Source organism: Hyla sarda, chromosome 3 (genome assembly GCF_029499605.1).
Source record: "Hyla sarda isolate aHylSar1 chromosome 3, aHylSar1.hap1, whole genome shotgun sequence".
NCBI lineage: Eukaryota > Metazoa > Chordata > Amphibia > Anura > Hylidae > Hyla > Hyla sarda.
This window is the reverse complement of record NC_079191.1, coordinates 441,539,452-441,556,292: the sequence shown is the minus strand read 5'-3', so window position 1 is coordinate 441,556,292 and position 16,841 is coordinate 441,539,452. Positions and strand designations below refer to the sequence as shown.

General features: G+C 46.3%; 1 protein-coding gene across 2 annotated transcripts in view; it reads right to left on the bottom strand.

Annotated features, from left to right (window-relative positions):
- The window catches only part of MOCS1 (molybdenum cofactor synthesis 1), a 46,129-nt gene that overhangs the window by 11,224 nt on the left and 18,064 nt on the right, over positions 1-16,841 (bottom strand). For both annotated transcript variants that reach the window (XM_056568631.1, XM_056568632.1), the window contains exons 3-8: positions 8,850-9,017; positions 8,497-8,661; positions 6,855-6,916; positions 3,697-3,808; positions 1,103-1,215; positions 545-655 (exon numbers count right to left, since the gene is read on the bottom strand). In XM_056568631.1, the coding sequence (XP_056424606.1) occupies positions 545-655; positions 1,103-1,215; positions 3,697-3,808; positions 6,855-6,916; positions 8,497-8,661; positions 8,850-9,017 (731 nt within the window). The remainder of the gene's footprint in view (positions 1-544; positions 656-1,102; positions 1,216-3,696; positions 3,809-6,854; positions 6,917-8,496; positions 8,662-8,849; positions 9,018-16,841) is intronic.

The window sequence follows — 16,841 nt, the reverse complement described above, 5'->3', positions numbered from 1 at the left end:
CTCCAGTCACCTCCAAAGCTGTATTCACTATTCTTATACTCCAGTCACATATAGAGCTGTATTCACTATTCTTATACCCAGTCACATTCAGAGCTGTATTCACTATTCTTATATTCCAGTCACCTCCAGAGCTGTATTCACTATTCTTATACTCCAGTCACCTCCAGAGCTGTATTCACTATTCTTATACTCCAGTCACATCCAAAGCTGTATTCACTATTCTTATACTCCAGTCACCTCCAGACCTGTATTCACTATTCTTATACTCCAGTCACCTCCAGAGCTGCATTCACTTTTCTTATACTCGTGTCACCTCCAGAGCTGCATTCACTTTTCTTATACTCGTGTCACCTCCAGAGCTGTATTCACTATTCTTATACTCCGGTCACATCACGAGCTGCATTCACTATTCTTATACTCCAGTCACATCCAGAGCTGTATTTACAATTCATAAGAATATACAAAACACTAACTAAAAGTGCCCTCTCATGTAATAGTGAGTGGAGTAATAAACACGCCCGATCCCTGATGATGGTGAACGCACCTTGAGATTCCCGTCGGCCGTGATCCGCAGCCGATTGCAGGAGCCGCAGAAGTGATCAGACATGGAGGTGATGAAGCCGATCTGCCCCTGGAAGCCCGGCACCCTGAAGGCCTAAAACAGAGCACGGTACACAAATATTATCCAGCAATGCAAGAAGTATGAGATATTGGAAGGGGGGGGGGGGGTTATCCAACTTTCTACAGACCCTGACAACATATAAAGCTATGCTATGACATTGGCCCTGATTCTGCTCTGCCTGTAGAAGTGTCAGTCTTCACTGAATCATTATATTCATGAACCAGGACCCGCAATATATGCTCTATACCAGTGTTACCCAACTAGAGTGCCTCCAGCTGTGGCCAAACTACAACTCCCAGCATGCACGGACAGCCAAAGGCTGTCCGGGCATGCTGGGAGTTGTAGTTTGTCCACAGCTGCAGGCACCCTGGTGGGGAAACACTGCTCTAGGCCTTCTATGGGGAGAAGGAGAATAAACACCCCAGAACAATGTATACACTATAAAGTCACATATTATAGAGGTTACAGCGCCCCCTGTACCTTGGAGGTGCTGTCTATCTCAGTTGGGACCTTCTCTAGCTCCGGCCACTTCTGACGAATTGTGTCCAACATTTCCTGGTAACTCACCATCTTCTTGAAGTTCCACTTGTTGCCTGTAATAGAGGACAGGAATTATATCCTGTATTATACTCCAGAGCTGTACTCACTATTCTGCTGGTGAGGTCACTGTGTATATACATTACATTACTTATCCTGTACTGATCCTGAGTTATATCCTGTATTATACTCCAGAGCTGTACTCACTATTCTGCTGGTGAGATCACTGTGTACATACATTACATTACTTATCCTGTACTGATCCTGAGTTATATCCTGTATTATACCCCAGAGCTGTACTCACTATTCTGCTGGTGTGGTCACTGTGTACATACATTACATTACTTATCCTGTACTGATCCTGAGTTATATCCTGTATTATACTCCAGAGCTGTACTCACTATTCTGCTGGTGAGGTCACTGTGTACATACATTACATTACTTATCCTGTACTGATCCTGAGTTATATCCTGTATTATACTCCAAAGCTGTACTCACTATTCTGCTGGTGAGGTCACTGTGTACATACATTACATTACTTATCCTGTACTGATCCTGAGTTATATCCTGTATTACACCCCAGAGCTGCACTCACTATTCTGCTGGTGAGGTCACCGTGTACGTACATTACATTACTTATCCTGTATTGATCCTGAGTTATATCCTGTATTATACTCCAGAGCTGTACTCACTATACTCCGGCGCCTCTCCTTACCCCTTCGGTGCTTCTCCTCACCCTTCGATGTTTCTGGTGTCTCTCCCTACCCTCCGGTGCCTCTCCTCACCCTCCGGCGCCTCTCCTCACCCTCCGGCGCCTCTCCTCACCCTCCGGCGCCTCTCCTTACCCCTCCGGCGCCTCTCCTTACCCCTCCGGCGCCTCTCCTTACCCCTCCGGCGCCTCTCCTTACCCCTCCGGCGCCTCTCCTTACCCCTCCGGCGCCTCTCCTTACCCCTCCGGCGCCTCTCCTTACCCTCCGGTGCCTCTCCCTACCCTCCGGCGTCTCTCCTTAGCCTCCGGCGCCTCTCCTTACCCTCCGGCGCCTCTCCTTACCCTCCGGTGCCTCTCCTTACCCTCCGGTGCCTCTCCTTACCCTCCGGTGCCTCTCCTTACCCTCCGGTGCCTCTCCTTACCCTCCGGCGCCTCTCCTTACCCTCCGGCGCCTCTCCTTACCCTCCGGCGCCTCTCCTTACCCTCCGGTGTCTCTCCTTACCCTCCGGTGCCTCTCCTTACCCTCCGGTGCCTCTCCTTACCCTCCGGTGCCTCTCCTTACCCTCCGGTGCCTCTCCTTACCCTCCGGTGCCTCTCCTTACCCTCCGGTGCCTCTCCTTACCCTCCGGTGTCTCTCCTTACCCTCCGGTGCCTCTCCTTACCCTCCGGTGTCTCTCCTTACCCTCCGGTGCCTCTCCTTACTCTTCGGTGCCTTTCTAAAGATGCTGACTGCGCCATCTCTGGCCTAGAGTGATGGAAGCCGGCACGGCCTCCTTGTCCTCGGCGCCTCCGGTGACAAGAAGCCTCTGATCCTGACATTGCAGGAAACAGACCCCCGTTAACCCTTCAGGTGCTGTCTCCACTCGTTTACCCCATTAACCCTTCAGGTGCGGTCCCCTCTCTTTTCCCCCCTCTTCACAATGCAGTCCTTACTTCCTCCTGTTAACCCTTCCCTGGTCCCCTTACCCCGTATTTTTTTTTTTTTTTATCGGCTTCATTAATTATTCGTACCAACTAATCGATTTTTACAAATAATCGTTAGTTGCAGCCCTAAGTATGTTCATCTCTTGAACAGAATTTTTAAGGCCTTGTAGCAAAACACATTTAGGAGAAAAAGACATTTAGGAGAAGAAATAATGGCGCGGACTTGTGTTTGTTCCTGAGCCGCTGAAAATACGAAGAAGGATCCAGCTGATCCTCAGGGACAGAAGAGAAGACGCGGTACAACAGACACCTCCCATATCACTCCCTTCTGTATTAAAGGGATGCTCCATTTTTGGTTAAATTTACAACGTCATTGTAAAGAGCAAAACAATATTTATGTAACTGGAAACCATCAACAAGATAATGGAATATTCTAATCATGGACCTTTAGTAAGAATATGTGTATAGAATGGGCTGTGGGTCTGAGAAATTCATTAACCCCTTAGTATCCTCTGCAGCCCATTTAAAGGGGTTCTCTGCCCCTAGAAATCTTATATCCTATACAAAGGAAAGGGAATAAGATGTCTCATCGTGGGGGTCCTCGGCTGCTCACCCCAGACATCCGGTGCACGGAGTGAACTTCGCTCCCTGACGGCGATGCGGGGCGGAGGCTTGTGACGTCACAGCCATGCCCCCTCAATGCAAGTCTATGGGAGGGGGCGTGACGTCAGTCACGCCCCCTCCCATAGACTTGCATTGAGGGGGCGTGCCGTGACATCACGAGCCTCCAGCGCTGCACCCGATGCTGTAAGGAGATCGCGGGGGGTGAAAAAAATCCCACTTCTCTCTGTAGCAGCGGCAGACATTGACCAAACCTTAACTGTAACGTACACACCGCACTCACCATCAAAAGGCATGTACTCAATGAATCGCACGTCAAGCGGCTGCTTCTCCGTGAGCGCGACAAAGTCCAGGAGCTCATCTTCATTTAACCCTCTCATTACAACACAGTTGACCTGCGCCATAAAAAACAAACAAACAAACAGATCAGTCATCTGATCAGAGGTAACATGAAGCAACATGGACTCCTCCAATTATTTCAGTTCTCGGCTGCGGCACCACAGACATCCGGTGCACGGAGCAAACTTCGCTCCGCGCCGGATGACTGGCGATGCGGGGCTGAGGCACGTGACGTCACAGTCACGCCTCGCTCGTGACATCATGGCCACGCCCCCTCAATGCAAGTCTATGGGAGTGGGCGTTGCTGTGAGGTCACGAGCGGGGTGTGACGGTGACGTCACAACCCTGCGGCGCTGCACTCGACGCTCTAAACGAATGCCGGGTGCAGCAGGGAGATCACTGGGGGGCCCCAGTCGCAGGACCCCAGCGATGAGACATCTTATCCTCTATCCTTTGGAAAGGGGATAAGATGTCTAGGGGCGGAGTACCCCTTTAAGGGTGCGTTCATACGGCCGTCTGTCCCGTTTTTTTTTTTTATCCCCATTTCGGTTCCGTTCTTGCAGGCTGTAAAGAGATTAAAAACGGTTTTACAAAAAATCCCATTCATGTCAATGGGAATTTTTTTACAATCCGTTTACATCCGTTTGTACCCGTCTGCACTCATTTCCATTTTTTTGGCAGCAGAAAAAACGGCACATGCGGTATTTTTTCTTCTGTTAAAAAAACGGAAGAAAAAACGGATACAGTAAATTTAACATTGAAGTCTATGGAAAACGGATGAGCCTTTAATGTCATCCGTTTGCATCCACTTTTACTACTGAGCATGCTCAGAACAAAAAAAAACAAACTTATTTTTTGGTTAATTAACTGAACAATAACGGATACAAATGGATGACATCCATTTGCATCCGTTATTGCCCGTTTTTTATTTTTGACGGGAGAAGAACGGGACGGGTCTAGACGGCCGTGTGAACGCAGCCTAAGAGTCTACGTTTGGGAGATACATAGATTAATACAATGTAGCAAACGTGTTAAATAAATTAAAACTAAGAAATGACACACAAAAAATTAAAAAGGAAAATATTGCAGAAAGTGGAAACATCTGCCCGCAAGGAGCCGGGTTTACGAGCGACGCTCTTGGATTATTTATCTTAGCACGTAGTAAAAAAAGCCCTCATTACAGCAGACGGTATAAGGGGCTTGTGGAGAGGCCCCCGCTCTGCTCCCTGCGACGGACCCGAGCCAAGCGCCCAGGCTCCAGACGCGCACAGCGCACGAGGATTCTTGGCGCGAGGACGGATCTTACATTTTATCACATCGTATTGACCGAAAATAATAGCATTTCCAGAGCTTGAAGAGGAAGGCAATAAAAGCTGAGGAACCTATCAAAAAAAAAAAAAATAACAAAAAAAGAGCAAATGCTCCAAAAACAGTGAAATACAGAAATAGAATAAAATTGATAAAAAGAGTGAAAGTGTACCAAAAACAGCAAAAAATAAATAAATAAAAAAAAACAACCCAAAAACAATAAAATTACCCAAAGCTTAAAGAGGAAAGCAATAAAAACAGAGGAATTTATTAAGAAAACAAAAAGAAGCAAAGGGTCCAAAAACACTGAAATATAATAAAATAAAATAAACTGAATTAAAAAAAGAATTAAAAATGATAACATAGAAATAAAATACAATAAAAAAAAATACATAATAATAATTATAAAACACAGTGAATGCTCAAAAAGCAGCAAAAACAACCCAACAAAAAAACAGCAATAAAAAACCCAGAGCAAGAAAGACACAGTAAAAACAAAAGAACCTGAATAGTGAATTACAAAAAAAATTCAAAATATGCATTCAAAACAATAAAAGCAATTAAAGCTAAACAAAGAAAATGAAGTGAAAAAAAAGAGAAAAAAATTGACAAAGGCATAAAAAAAGTGTTAAAATGTTACAAGAAATGCACAAAATTAATATAAAAATAACTGCAAATGCTCCAAAAAACAGGAAAGGAACAAGAATAGAATAAACATAAGCAGTAATAAGATTTTTATAATAGTGCAAAAGCTCCAAAACTAGTCAAATTCCAAAAGAGAATAAAAAAAATATACTAATTAGAAATATAAATAAAATTGTGTAAACACTCCAAAAACTGCAAACTAGGGATCGACCGATATGGTTTTTTTTTAGGGCCGATACCAATAATCGGTGGAGGTTAGGGCCGATAGCCGATAACCTATACCGATATTCCGGTATAAGTTATGGGCTATTTATCCCCCGCGACACCGCTGCAGAGCATTGATTTAAAGCGGGCGCTTTAAATCCATGCACTGCAGTGGCTTTTGTGGTGCCATAGACAGTCGCGGTGCGGGGCATTATCGGCAAGGTAATTGCCAATACCGATAATGCCCAAAATCATGATTATCGGCCGATAATCGGTCGTTCCTCACTGCAAACAAATACAATACTTTAAAGCTTTAAAAAAAAAGGAAAAATATATTTAAAAAAAAGTGTAAAACTTTTAAAATCAGTGACTCCTCCCCTGCCCAGAAAATGTGCCGAAATACTGCAAGTCATAAAAAAATAAAATATAATAGATAACAGTATTAAAGGGGTTATCAAGGAATTTTTTTTTTATTATATATCAACTGGCTTCAGAAAGTAAAACAGATTTGTAAATGACTTCTATTAAAAAATCTTAATCCTTTCATCTTAACCCTTTCAGTACTTATGAGCTGCTGAAGTTGAGTTGTTCTTTTCTGTCTAAGTGCTCTCTGATGACACCTGTCTCGGGAACTGTCTAGAGTAGAAGCAAACCCCCATAGCAAACCTCTTCTACTCTGTGCAGTTCCCGTGACAAGCAAAGATGTCAGCAGAGAGCACTGTTGCCAGACAGAAAAGAACAACTCAACTTCAGCAGCTGATTATTATTGGAAGGATTAAGATTTTTTTAATAGAAGTAATTTACAAATTTGTTAAATTTTCTGGAGCCAGTTGATATGCATAAATTTTTTTTTTCCTGGAATACCCCTTTAAGGGGGCTTCTGGCGCCACCTACAGGTGACACAATGAATTCCTGTCAAACAACATTGCAGGACGCTCAGCTCACCTTCACAGGATTGTAGCCCAGCTCTACTGCTCGCTCAATGCCCTCCATGACTTTATGAAAACCTGAGACAGAGGACGAAAGGAAATAATATAGAAATAATAATTATTTATCATGATATCACCTGTGCCCAGTGACAAATTCGACTCTGCTACATCGAGGCAGGAGGCTCTAGGTCAGTGTTTCCCATCCAGGATGCCTCCAGATGTTGCAAAACTACAACTCCCAGCATTCCCGGACAGCCTTTGGCTGTCCGGGCATGCTGGGAGTTGTAGTCTTGCAACAGCTGGAGGCACCCTGGTTGGGAAACACAGCTCTAGGTCATAAGTTCCATAGAAGGAAGTCAGAGAATACAACAGAACTGCAGAGACCGGTATGTGACACATTGTGAAGCTGCAGTCTGATGCCGCCATCTAGTGGAGAAGAGCGGTACTGTCACAGCCAACCTGTGGTCACACTCACCAGGGACCGCATTGCTTCCAGGAGTAGTGTCATGTGACTCGGATCGGGTCATGTGTTTCGGGTCAGTCTCCTTCTTCCTCTCCCAATGACAATAACATTTTTGTGGAAGAGGAAATATTCTCTAATGTTGATTGACTCTAAGACATGTAGCAGAGTGCATTGTGCGTCTATAGGTCATATTGCTGTTTAATACCAAGCACCAATGTGGAGCAGAATTTGGTGTCTAGATCTTCCCTGACACAGAGGCCTCTTTGTGACACCTAGTGATCCGGCCACACACAGAATACCACCGCCACCTCCCTGCACTATAATAACACAGCAAGGATATCCTGCCATAGAGACCACAGTAACCAGATCACAGCACAGTCACCCGTCTGCAGAATAATGATCAGGCATCTGGAGCGGATCTGAGAAAAAGCATCGCTACAACATACAGTCCTCCTCGCTACACCCACACACTCCTCACCGCTACACCCACACACTCCTCACCGCTACACCCACACACTCCTCACCGCTACACCCACACACTCCTCACCGCTACACCCACACACTCCTCACCGCTACACCCACACACTCCTCACCGCTACACCCACACACTCCTCACCGCTACACCCACACACTCCTCACCGCTACACCCACACACTCCTCACCGCTACACCCACACACTCCTCACCGCTACACCCACACACTCCTCACCGCTACACCCACACACTCCTCACCGCTACACCCACACACTCCTCACCGCTACACCCACACACTCCTCACCGCTACACCCACACACTCCTAACCGCTACACCGCAGTCGCTACACGATGCCGCAGTCGCTACACGATGCCGCAGTCGCTACACGATGCCGCAGTCGCTACACGATGCCGCAGTCGCTACACGATGCCGCAGTCGCTACACGATGCCGCAGTCGCTACACGATGCCGCAGTCGCTACACGATACCGCAGTCGCTGCCACATTTTGCTGACACATATATTGGACAATAACATCCGTAGCCCGTACAGTCAGCGGTCAGCGTCACATGACTGATGAGATCTCCTAAATCCTCACATGACTACATTACACTGCTACCCCCAGTCCTCAGGGGACTCTGTAAAACTCTGGATATATAGAATCCTAATAATGTCAGACGGGGATGTCCCTATTATTTATTCGCCATGTATAACGCTGTGCTCACCTTTCCTGCGCACAATGAACTCGAACTTGGCGGGCACCAGTGTGTCCAGGCTGATGTTCAGGACGTCCAGTCCGGCCTCCTGCAGTTTGGGTAACAGCCGCCCCAGGTTAATGCCGTTTGTGGTCACCGCGATGGTTTTTAACCCTTCCAGTTTTCTCAGTTGTGCTATAAAAGAGGAGAAATAAACACATGGAGGTCGCGGGTTATTAACGGGATGTACAGGCGGTATGTGGCGGGTGATGATGGAGCTTTAATTCTTTATCTTTATTTCTGCTGTGATTGGCCCATTAACCCCTAACAGTCAGGTCAGGATAATTTTTATCATACCGCCAGCTGGTGCAGCAGATCCTCACCTATGATGTCCACCACGTCGGGTCGGATGAGGGGCTCCCCGCCGGTCAGACGGATCTTGTCCACTCCTTCCTGTACGAACAGTCTGGCCAGAGTGATGATCTCCGCTGCGGTGAGAAGGTCGTTCTTCGGGGTCAGCTTCACGCCTTCTTCTGGCATACAGTACTGACCTGCAATAGTGGGTGCATCCAAATATTACCGCCAAATACACTAGAGAAAAAGTATGTGAACCCTAACACAGGACATACATATATATCAGTGTTTCCCAACCAGGGTGCCTCCAGCTGCTGCAAAACTACAGCTCCCAGCATGCCCGGACAGCCAACGGCTGTCCGGGCATGCTGGGAGCTGTAGTTTTGCAACATCTGGAGGCACCTTGGTTGGGAAACACTGATATATATGTCGTATAATATTATAGGATTTTTTTTCTCCATTTTTTTGCCACTGCTGTCACTGTTATTATGTGGGCAGCGTATAGGACTATTATTATATTATGATGCCATTATGTAGGTAATGTGTAGTAATATTATATATGCACTATATGGCGCTATGGCGTGTTCACTGTATGGCCCTACAATGTAGGCAGTATATAGAACTATTATTTAATATCTTATGATGCGATTATGTAGGTACTGTGTAGTAATATTATATATGGATTATATGGTGCTGTGGGGTGTTCACTGTATGGCCCTATAATGTAGGCAGTATATAGAACTATTATTTAATATCTTATGATGCGATTATGTAGGTACTGTGTAGTAATATTATATATGGATTATATGGTGCTGTGGGGTGTTCACTGTATGGCCCTATAATGTAGGCAGTATATAGAACTATTATTTAATATCTTATGATGCGATTATGTAGGTACTGTGTAGTAATATTATATATGGATTATATGGTGCTGTGGGGTGTTCACTGTATGGCCCTATAATGTAGGCAGTATATAGAACTATTATTTAATATCTTATGATGCGATTATGTAGGTACTGTGTAGTAATATTATATATGGATTATATGGTGCTGTGGGGTGTTCACTGTATGGCCCTATAATGTAGGCAGTAAATAGGACTATTATTATATTATGATGCGATTATGTAGGTACTGTGTAGTAATATTATCTATGCACTATATGGTGCTATGGCGTGTTCACTGTATGGCCCTATAATGTAGGCAGAATATAGGACTATTATTTATTATATTATGATGCGATTATGTAGGAACTGTGTAGTAATATTATATTTGCACTATATGGTGCTATGGTGTGTTCACTGTATGGCCCTACAATGTAGGCAATATATAGTACTATTATTTATTATATTATGATGCCATTATGTAGGTACTGTGTAGTATTATTATATATGCACTATATGGCGCTATGGCATATTCACTGTATGGCCCTACAATGTAGGCAATATATAGTATATTTTGGTAATTTTGGAAGGTTTCGTTTTCACGCCGTACAATTTACGGTAAAAATTACGTGTGTTCTTTATTCTTTGGGTCAATACGATTAAAGTGATACCCATGATTATACACTTTTCTATTGTTGCGCTTCAAAAAATTGCAATCTTTTTAACCAAATTACTACGTTTAAAATCTCCCTATTTTGAAGACCTATAACTTTTTCATTTTTCCGTATAAGCGGCGGTATGAGGGCTCTTTTTTTGCGCTGTGATCTGTACTTTTTATTGATACCATATTTGCTTATATAAAACTTTTAATGCATTTTTTATAAATTTTTTTGGGAATAAAATGTTACAAAAAAGCAGCTATTTTGGCCTTTTCTTACGTTCACGCCGTTCACCGTACGGTACCATTAACAGTTTATTTTAATAGTTCAGATATTTATGCACGCGGCGATACCAAATATGTATATATAAACACTTTTTGGGGGTGAAATAGGGAAAATGGGACAATTTACGTTTTTATTGGGGGAGGGCGTTATTCAAATTTTTTTTTACTTAATTTTTTTACTTGTTTTACTTTTATTTTTACACCTTCATAGTCCCCATAGGGGACTATTTATAGCAATCATTCGATTGCTAATACTGTTCAGTGCTATGCATAGGACATAGCACTGATCAGTGTTATCGGTCATCTTCTGCTCTGGTCTGCGTGAAGGCAGATCAGAGCAGAAGACTCCCGGAAGGCAGCGGAACCAGGTGAGGGGACCTCTGGCTGCAATGCTGGATGATCGGATCGCCGCGGCAGCGCTGCAGGCGATCCGATCATGCATTTTAATGACCGCAATGCTGCAGATGCCGTGATCTGTATTGATCACGGCATCTGAGGGGTTAATGGCGGACATCCGCAGGATCGCGGATGTCCGCCATTACTGGCGGGTCCCCGGCTGCGATCAGAAGCCGGGACCTGCCGCGCATGATCCGAGCATCACTCCGATGCTAGCGGTTATGCACAGGACGTAAATGTATGTCCTGATGCGTTAAGTACCGGCTCACCAGGACGTACATTTACGTCCTGCGTCCTTAAGGGGTTAATGGTTGCTTCTACCACCAGCGAAGGGGCACGGCCATGGGGAGCCCCTGTGCCCCCACATATGCAAACCTGCTCCTGGGCTGGTGGGAGGTAAGGCTGGGTTCACATCACGTTTTTGCCATACAGTTTTCAATCAGTTTTTCTAAAGAAAACCGTATGGCAAAAAAAAAAAAAATAATAACTGATGGAACTGAATGGGAAAAAGTAAATCGTACGCGTTAAGTGCATAGGGTTCCGTCCGTTTTTATAAAAACCCATATGTTTTTGAAAATGTTGTAAATTTTTTATGGGAGGGGTGTTGGGTGGGGACTTTAGGATGCAAATGCGCATGTGCAAAGTAAAAACCGTATACATGTGCGTTTCCCATTGACGTCCATGTTAAAAAAAAAAACGCATACGGTTTACTTTTTCCCATATGGTTCCATTTGTTTTTTTGCCATACGGTTTTCTTTAGAAAAACTGATAGAAAATAGTATGGGAAAAAAACAAACGTGATGTGAACCCAACCTGAGGCTGGCTTCACATCACGTTTTTCCCCATACGGGAGCGCATACGGCAGGGGAGAGCTTAAAACTTGCGCTCCCATATCCTGCTGTATGCAGTCCCATATGTAATGAGACGACCGGAGTGAACCAGTCGGCTCATTTTTCCATGGTTGACTACGGTTTTAGGTACGGGTAGAAAACCGCATACGGGGAAAAATGAGCCGACCGGTTCACTTGGGTCGGCTCATTGAAATGAATTCTATACGGGACCGTATACAGCAGGATATGGGAGCGCAGGTTTTTAGCTCTCCTCTGCCGTATGCGCTCCCGTATGGGGAAAAACGTGATGTTAACCCAGCCTGACCCAGGTTTTAACACTGCTCTAAAGGGGCCACAAGTAACCGGTGGTTTAGGACCCCTCCTGCATTGTCTGGGCCTACGTCCATTGTTTTGCAACATAGTGTTGTTACTGCTGCTATGTTTATTTCAAACGGATAAGATGTAATATTTTGATTACAGAGGGATTGTGTAATACTGACGTGTGTAATCTAGTAAGAGGGTTTAAAGGGGTACTCCACTGGAAATTTTTTTTTTTTTTTTTTAGCAACTGGTGCCAGAAAGTTAAACAGATTTGTAAATTAGAAAGTTGCAACAGCACTCTTGGTCAAAAAATGGAGGCTGTTAGCACACTTTTTGATCAAAATGTGTCCCATTTTGATCAAAAAGTGCGCTAAGAGCCTCCATTTTTTGACCAAGAGTGCTGTTGCAACTTTCTTTTTTGTACATTTTGTATTTGCCACAGCAGCGGGCACCTGTGTATTAGGTTGTTGTGCTGGCTATTTTTCCTTTTGTTTTTAGATTTGTAAATTACTTAAAAATCTTAATCCTTCCAGTACTAATCAGCTGCTGTATGCTTCCACAGAAAGTTCTTTTCTTTTTGAACTTTCTGTCTGACCACAGTACTCTCTGCCGACACCTCTGTCCATGTCAGGAACTGTCCAGAGCAGGATAGATTTGCTGTGGGGATTTGCTCCTGCTCTGGACAGTTCCTGACATGGACAGCGGTAGGGCTGGGCGATATACCGGTTCATACCGAATACCGACATTTTTGTGGTGCACGATATGAATTTTAACCCATACCGCAATACTGGTTGGGCCCCTCCCCCTCGGGAATGAATGAATGAGCCCAGCACTGCGGTGTCCCCACATCGGGGAACTAGTCACAAGTCACCTGCGAGCGCTGTTCTGCCCCCCAATTAATTATCAGCCCAGCGCTGTCCCCATCGGGGTAAATACTGATATGTCACCCGCATGCGCTGCCCTCCTCATCCTCATGTTTGTTGCGGCCGCCGGCGCAGACACTCTATACCAGTGGTCTACAACCTGCCGACCTCCAGATGTTGCAAAACTACAATTCCCAGCATGCCGTGGACATCCTTCCAGTACTTATCAGTTGCTGTATGTTCCAGAGGAAGTTCTTTTCTTTTTGAATTTCTTTTCTGTCTGACCACAGTGCTCTCTGATGACACTTCTGTCTAGAGATGGGCGGTATGACCAAATCTGCGTATCACTGTATTTTTGCAACTTTCGGCGGTTCCACGGTATATAACGGTATTTCCTCCCCCCTCCCCCCCCCCCAAATTAATTATCAGCCCAGAGCTGCGCTATTCTGCCCCCCCAACAAAAATTAATTAACAGCCCAGCGCTGCCCCCATCGGGGTAAATACTCACGTCACCCGCTGCCCTCCTCATGCTGTTTGTTGCCGCCGCCGCCGGCGCAGACACAAGGTAAACAAAATAAACTCACGCATGTTCCGACGTCAGCCTTACGCTGGGGACGGGAACGTCGGACAGCCGTCAGCCTATCACCGGCCGCAGCGATGTTCCGCCTCGGCCGCTGATAGGCTGAGCCCACTGTCATGTAAGGAGCTCTGGGCGGCTTCTTACTAGGGATCGACCGATTATCGGTATGGCTGATATTATCGGCCGATAATCACGATTTTGGGCATTATCGGTAATTATCTTGCCGATAAGCCGATAATGCCCTGCCCCCCGCACCGCGACCACCACCCCCTCGACCTGCCGCACCGCACCCCCCACCGTGATGCTAGGCGGTATACCGGTATGGATTTTTGCCCATACCGCTATACCGGTCGGGCCCCTCCCCCACCCTCCGAGACAATAAAAAATTTTTAACTTACCCGTAATGGGGGTGGTCCGGGCCATCCATCCTTCCTGCCTGTAGTGTCCGGGGGCGTTCCGGGTGAAGAGCGAACCGGTACGGGCTGTCCTTCTCCCACGGTCTTCTTCTCCACTCCGGGCAGGCTCCGGCCTAGTACGCTGCATAGACACCGCTACGCCGTGACGTCAGGTGCGTCGCTGCGCACGGGCGTCACTGCGCAGCGGCGTCTATGCAGCGTACTAGGCCGGAGCCTGCCCGGAGTGGAGAAGGAGACCGTGGGAGAAGGACAGCCCGGACCGGACCACCCTCCACCCGGAACGCCCCCGGACACTACATGAACGATGGATGGATGGCCCGGACCACCCTGACAGGTAGGGGGAGAGAAGCGGGTGGTGGCGGTGGCGGTCTATGGCCCCGCAAAAGCCACTGCAGATCATTGATTTAAAGCGCCCGCTTTAAATCAATGATCTGCAGCGGTGTCGCAGGGGGTTAAATAGCCGATAACTTATACCGGAATATCGGTATAAGTTATCGGATATCGGCCCTAACCTGCACCGATTATCGGTATCGGCCCTAAAAAAGCGATATCGGTCGATCCCTACTTCTTACATGACAGTGGGCTCAGCCTATCAGCGGCCGAGGCGGAATATCGCTGCGGCCGGTGATAGGCTGACGGCTCTCCGACGTTCCATTCACTAGGAAGCAGATGAGGCCGGTACCGGACCAACGCGAGGTGAGTTAAAGTTTATTTTGTTTATTTTTTGCCGCCCGGGCATAGGGATACTGCACAGTATAGAGCAGTGGTCTTCAACCTGCCGACCTCCAGATGTTGCAAAACTACAACTCCCAGCATGCCCGGACAGCCAACGGCTGTCCGGGCATGCTGGGAATTGTAGTTTTGCAACATCTGGAGGTCGGCAGGTTGCAGACCACTGGTATAGAGTGTCTGCGCCGGCGGCCGCAACAAACATGAGGATGAGGAGGGCAGCGCATGCGGGTGACATATCAGTATTTACCCCGATGGGGACATTAATTGGGGGGCAGAACAGCGCTCGCGGGTGATTTGTGATTAGTTCCCCGATGTGGGGACACCGCAGCGCTGGGCTCATTCATTCATTCCCGAGGGGGAGGGGCCCAACCGGTATTGCGGTATGGGTTAAAATTCATATCGTGCACCACAAAAATGTCGGCATTCGGTATGAACCGGTATATCGCCCAGCCCTACCTCTGTCCATGTCAGGAACTGTCCAGAGCAGGAGAAAATCCCCACAGCAAATCTATCCTGCTCTGGACAGTTCCTGACATGGACAGAGGTGTCAGCAGAGAGCACTGTGGCCAGACAGAAAGGAAATTCAAAAAGAAAAAAAACTTTCTGTGGAAGCATACAGCAGCTGATTAGTACTGGAATGATTAAGATTTTTAAATAGAAGTAATTTACAAATCTGTATAATGTTCTGGTACCAGTTGATTTAAAAATAAATAAATAAATAAATAAAATAAAAGTTTTCCAGTGGAGTACCCCTTTAAGTATAGTGGTATTTACTATGACTGGGCACATAGGGGATTGTGTAATACTGATGTGTGTAATATAGTAAGAGGCTTTGAGTATCGTGGTGTTTACTGTGACTGGGCACATTGTGTAATACTGATGTGAGCAATGTGTGCCCCGCTTGTGACGTCAAAGCCACGCCCCTCTCAATGCAAGTCTATGGGAAGGGGCGTGACGGACATCACGCCCCCTCCCATAGACTTGCATTGAGGGGGTGTGGACTATATGGCACTGTTATGTATCCACTGTATTTTGCAGACGGTTGTATTACTACGTGGGTAGTGTATGGTACCATTCTTCAGCATCTTATAGTGTAATTACTTATGCACTACGTAGTAGTATTATTATTATTTGTGCACTATATGGCACTGTAATGTGTCCACTGTACGGTACTATTTTGCATACGGTTGAAGTACTATGTAGGCAGCGGTGTGTGGGCAGCGCATGGTACCACTCTCCAGCATCTTATAGTGTAATTACTTATGCACTACGTAGTAGTAGTATTATTATTTGTGCACTATATGGCACTGTAATGTGTCCACTGTACGGTACTATTTTGCAGACGGTTGAAGTACTATGTAGGCAGCGGTGTGTGGGCAGCGTATGGTACCACTCTCCAGCATCTTATAGTGTAATTACTTATGCACTACGTAATAGTAATATTATTATTTGTGCACTATATGGCACTGTAATGCTGGTATCTACAAGCAAATTTGCACTATTACTCATTTACAGCACTTTATTTTGTATCTGTGCAATATTGTCCCATTACAAGGTCTGCCCTGGAGCTCTGCTCACTTAAAGGGGTACTCCGCCCCTAGACATCTTATCCCCTATCCAAAGGATAAGATGTATAATCGTGGGGGTCCCGCCCCTAGGGAACCCTGCAATCTCAGCTGCGGCACCCCAGACATCCGGTGCATGGAGCAAACTTCACTCCGTGTCAGATGACTGGTGATGCGGGGCGGAGGCTCGTGACATCATGGCCACGCCCCCTCAATGCAAGTCTATGGGAGGGGGCATGATGGCCGTCACGCCCCCTCCCATAGACTTGCATTGAGGGGGGTGTGGCCGTGACATCACGAGCGGGGCACGGCCGTGACGTCACGAGCCACCGGCGCTGCACCTGACGCTCTAAATGAACGCCGGGTGCAGCAGGGAGATCGCGGGTTTCCCCAGTGCCGGGACCCCCCCCCCCCCCCCGATCAGACATCTTATCCCCTATCCTTTGGATAGGGGATAAGATGTCTAGGGGCGGAGTACCCCTTTAACTGATGTG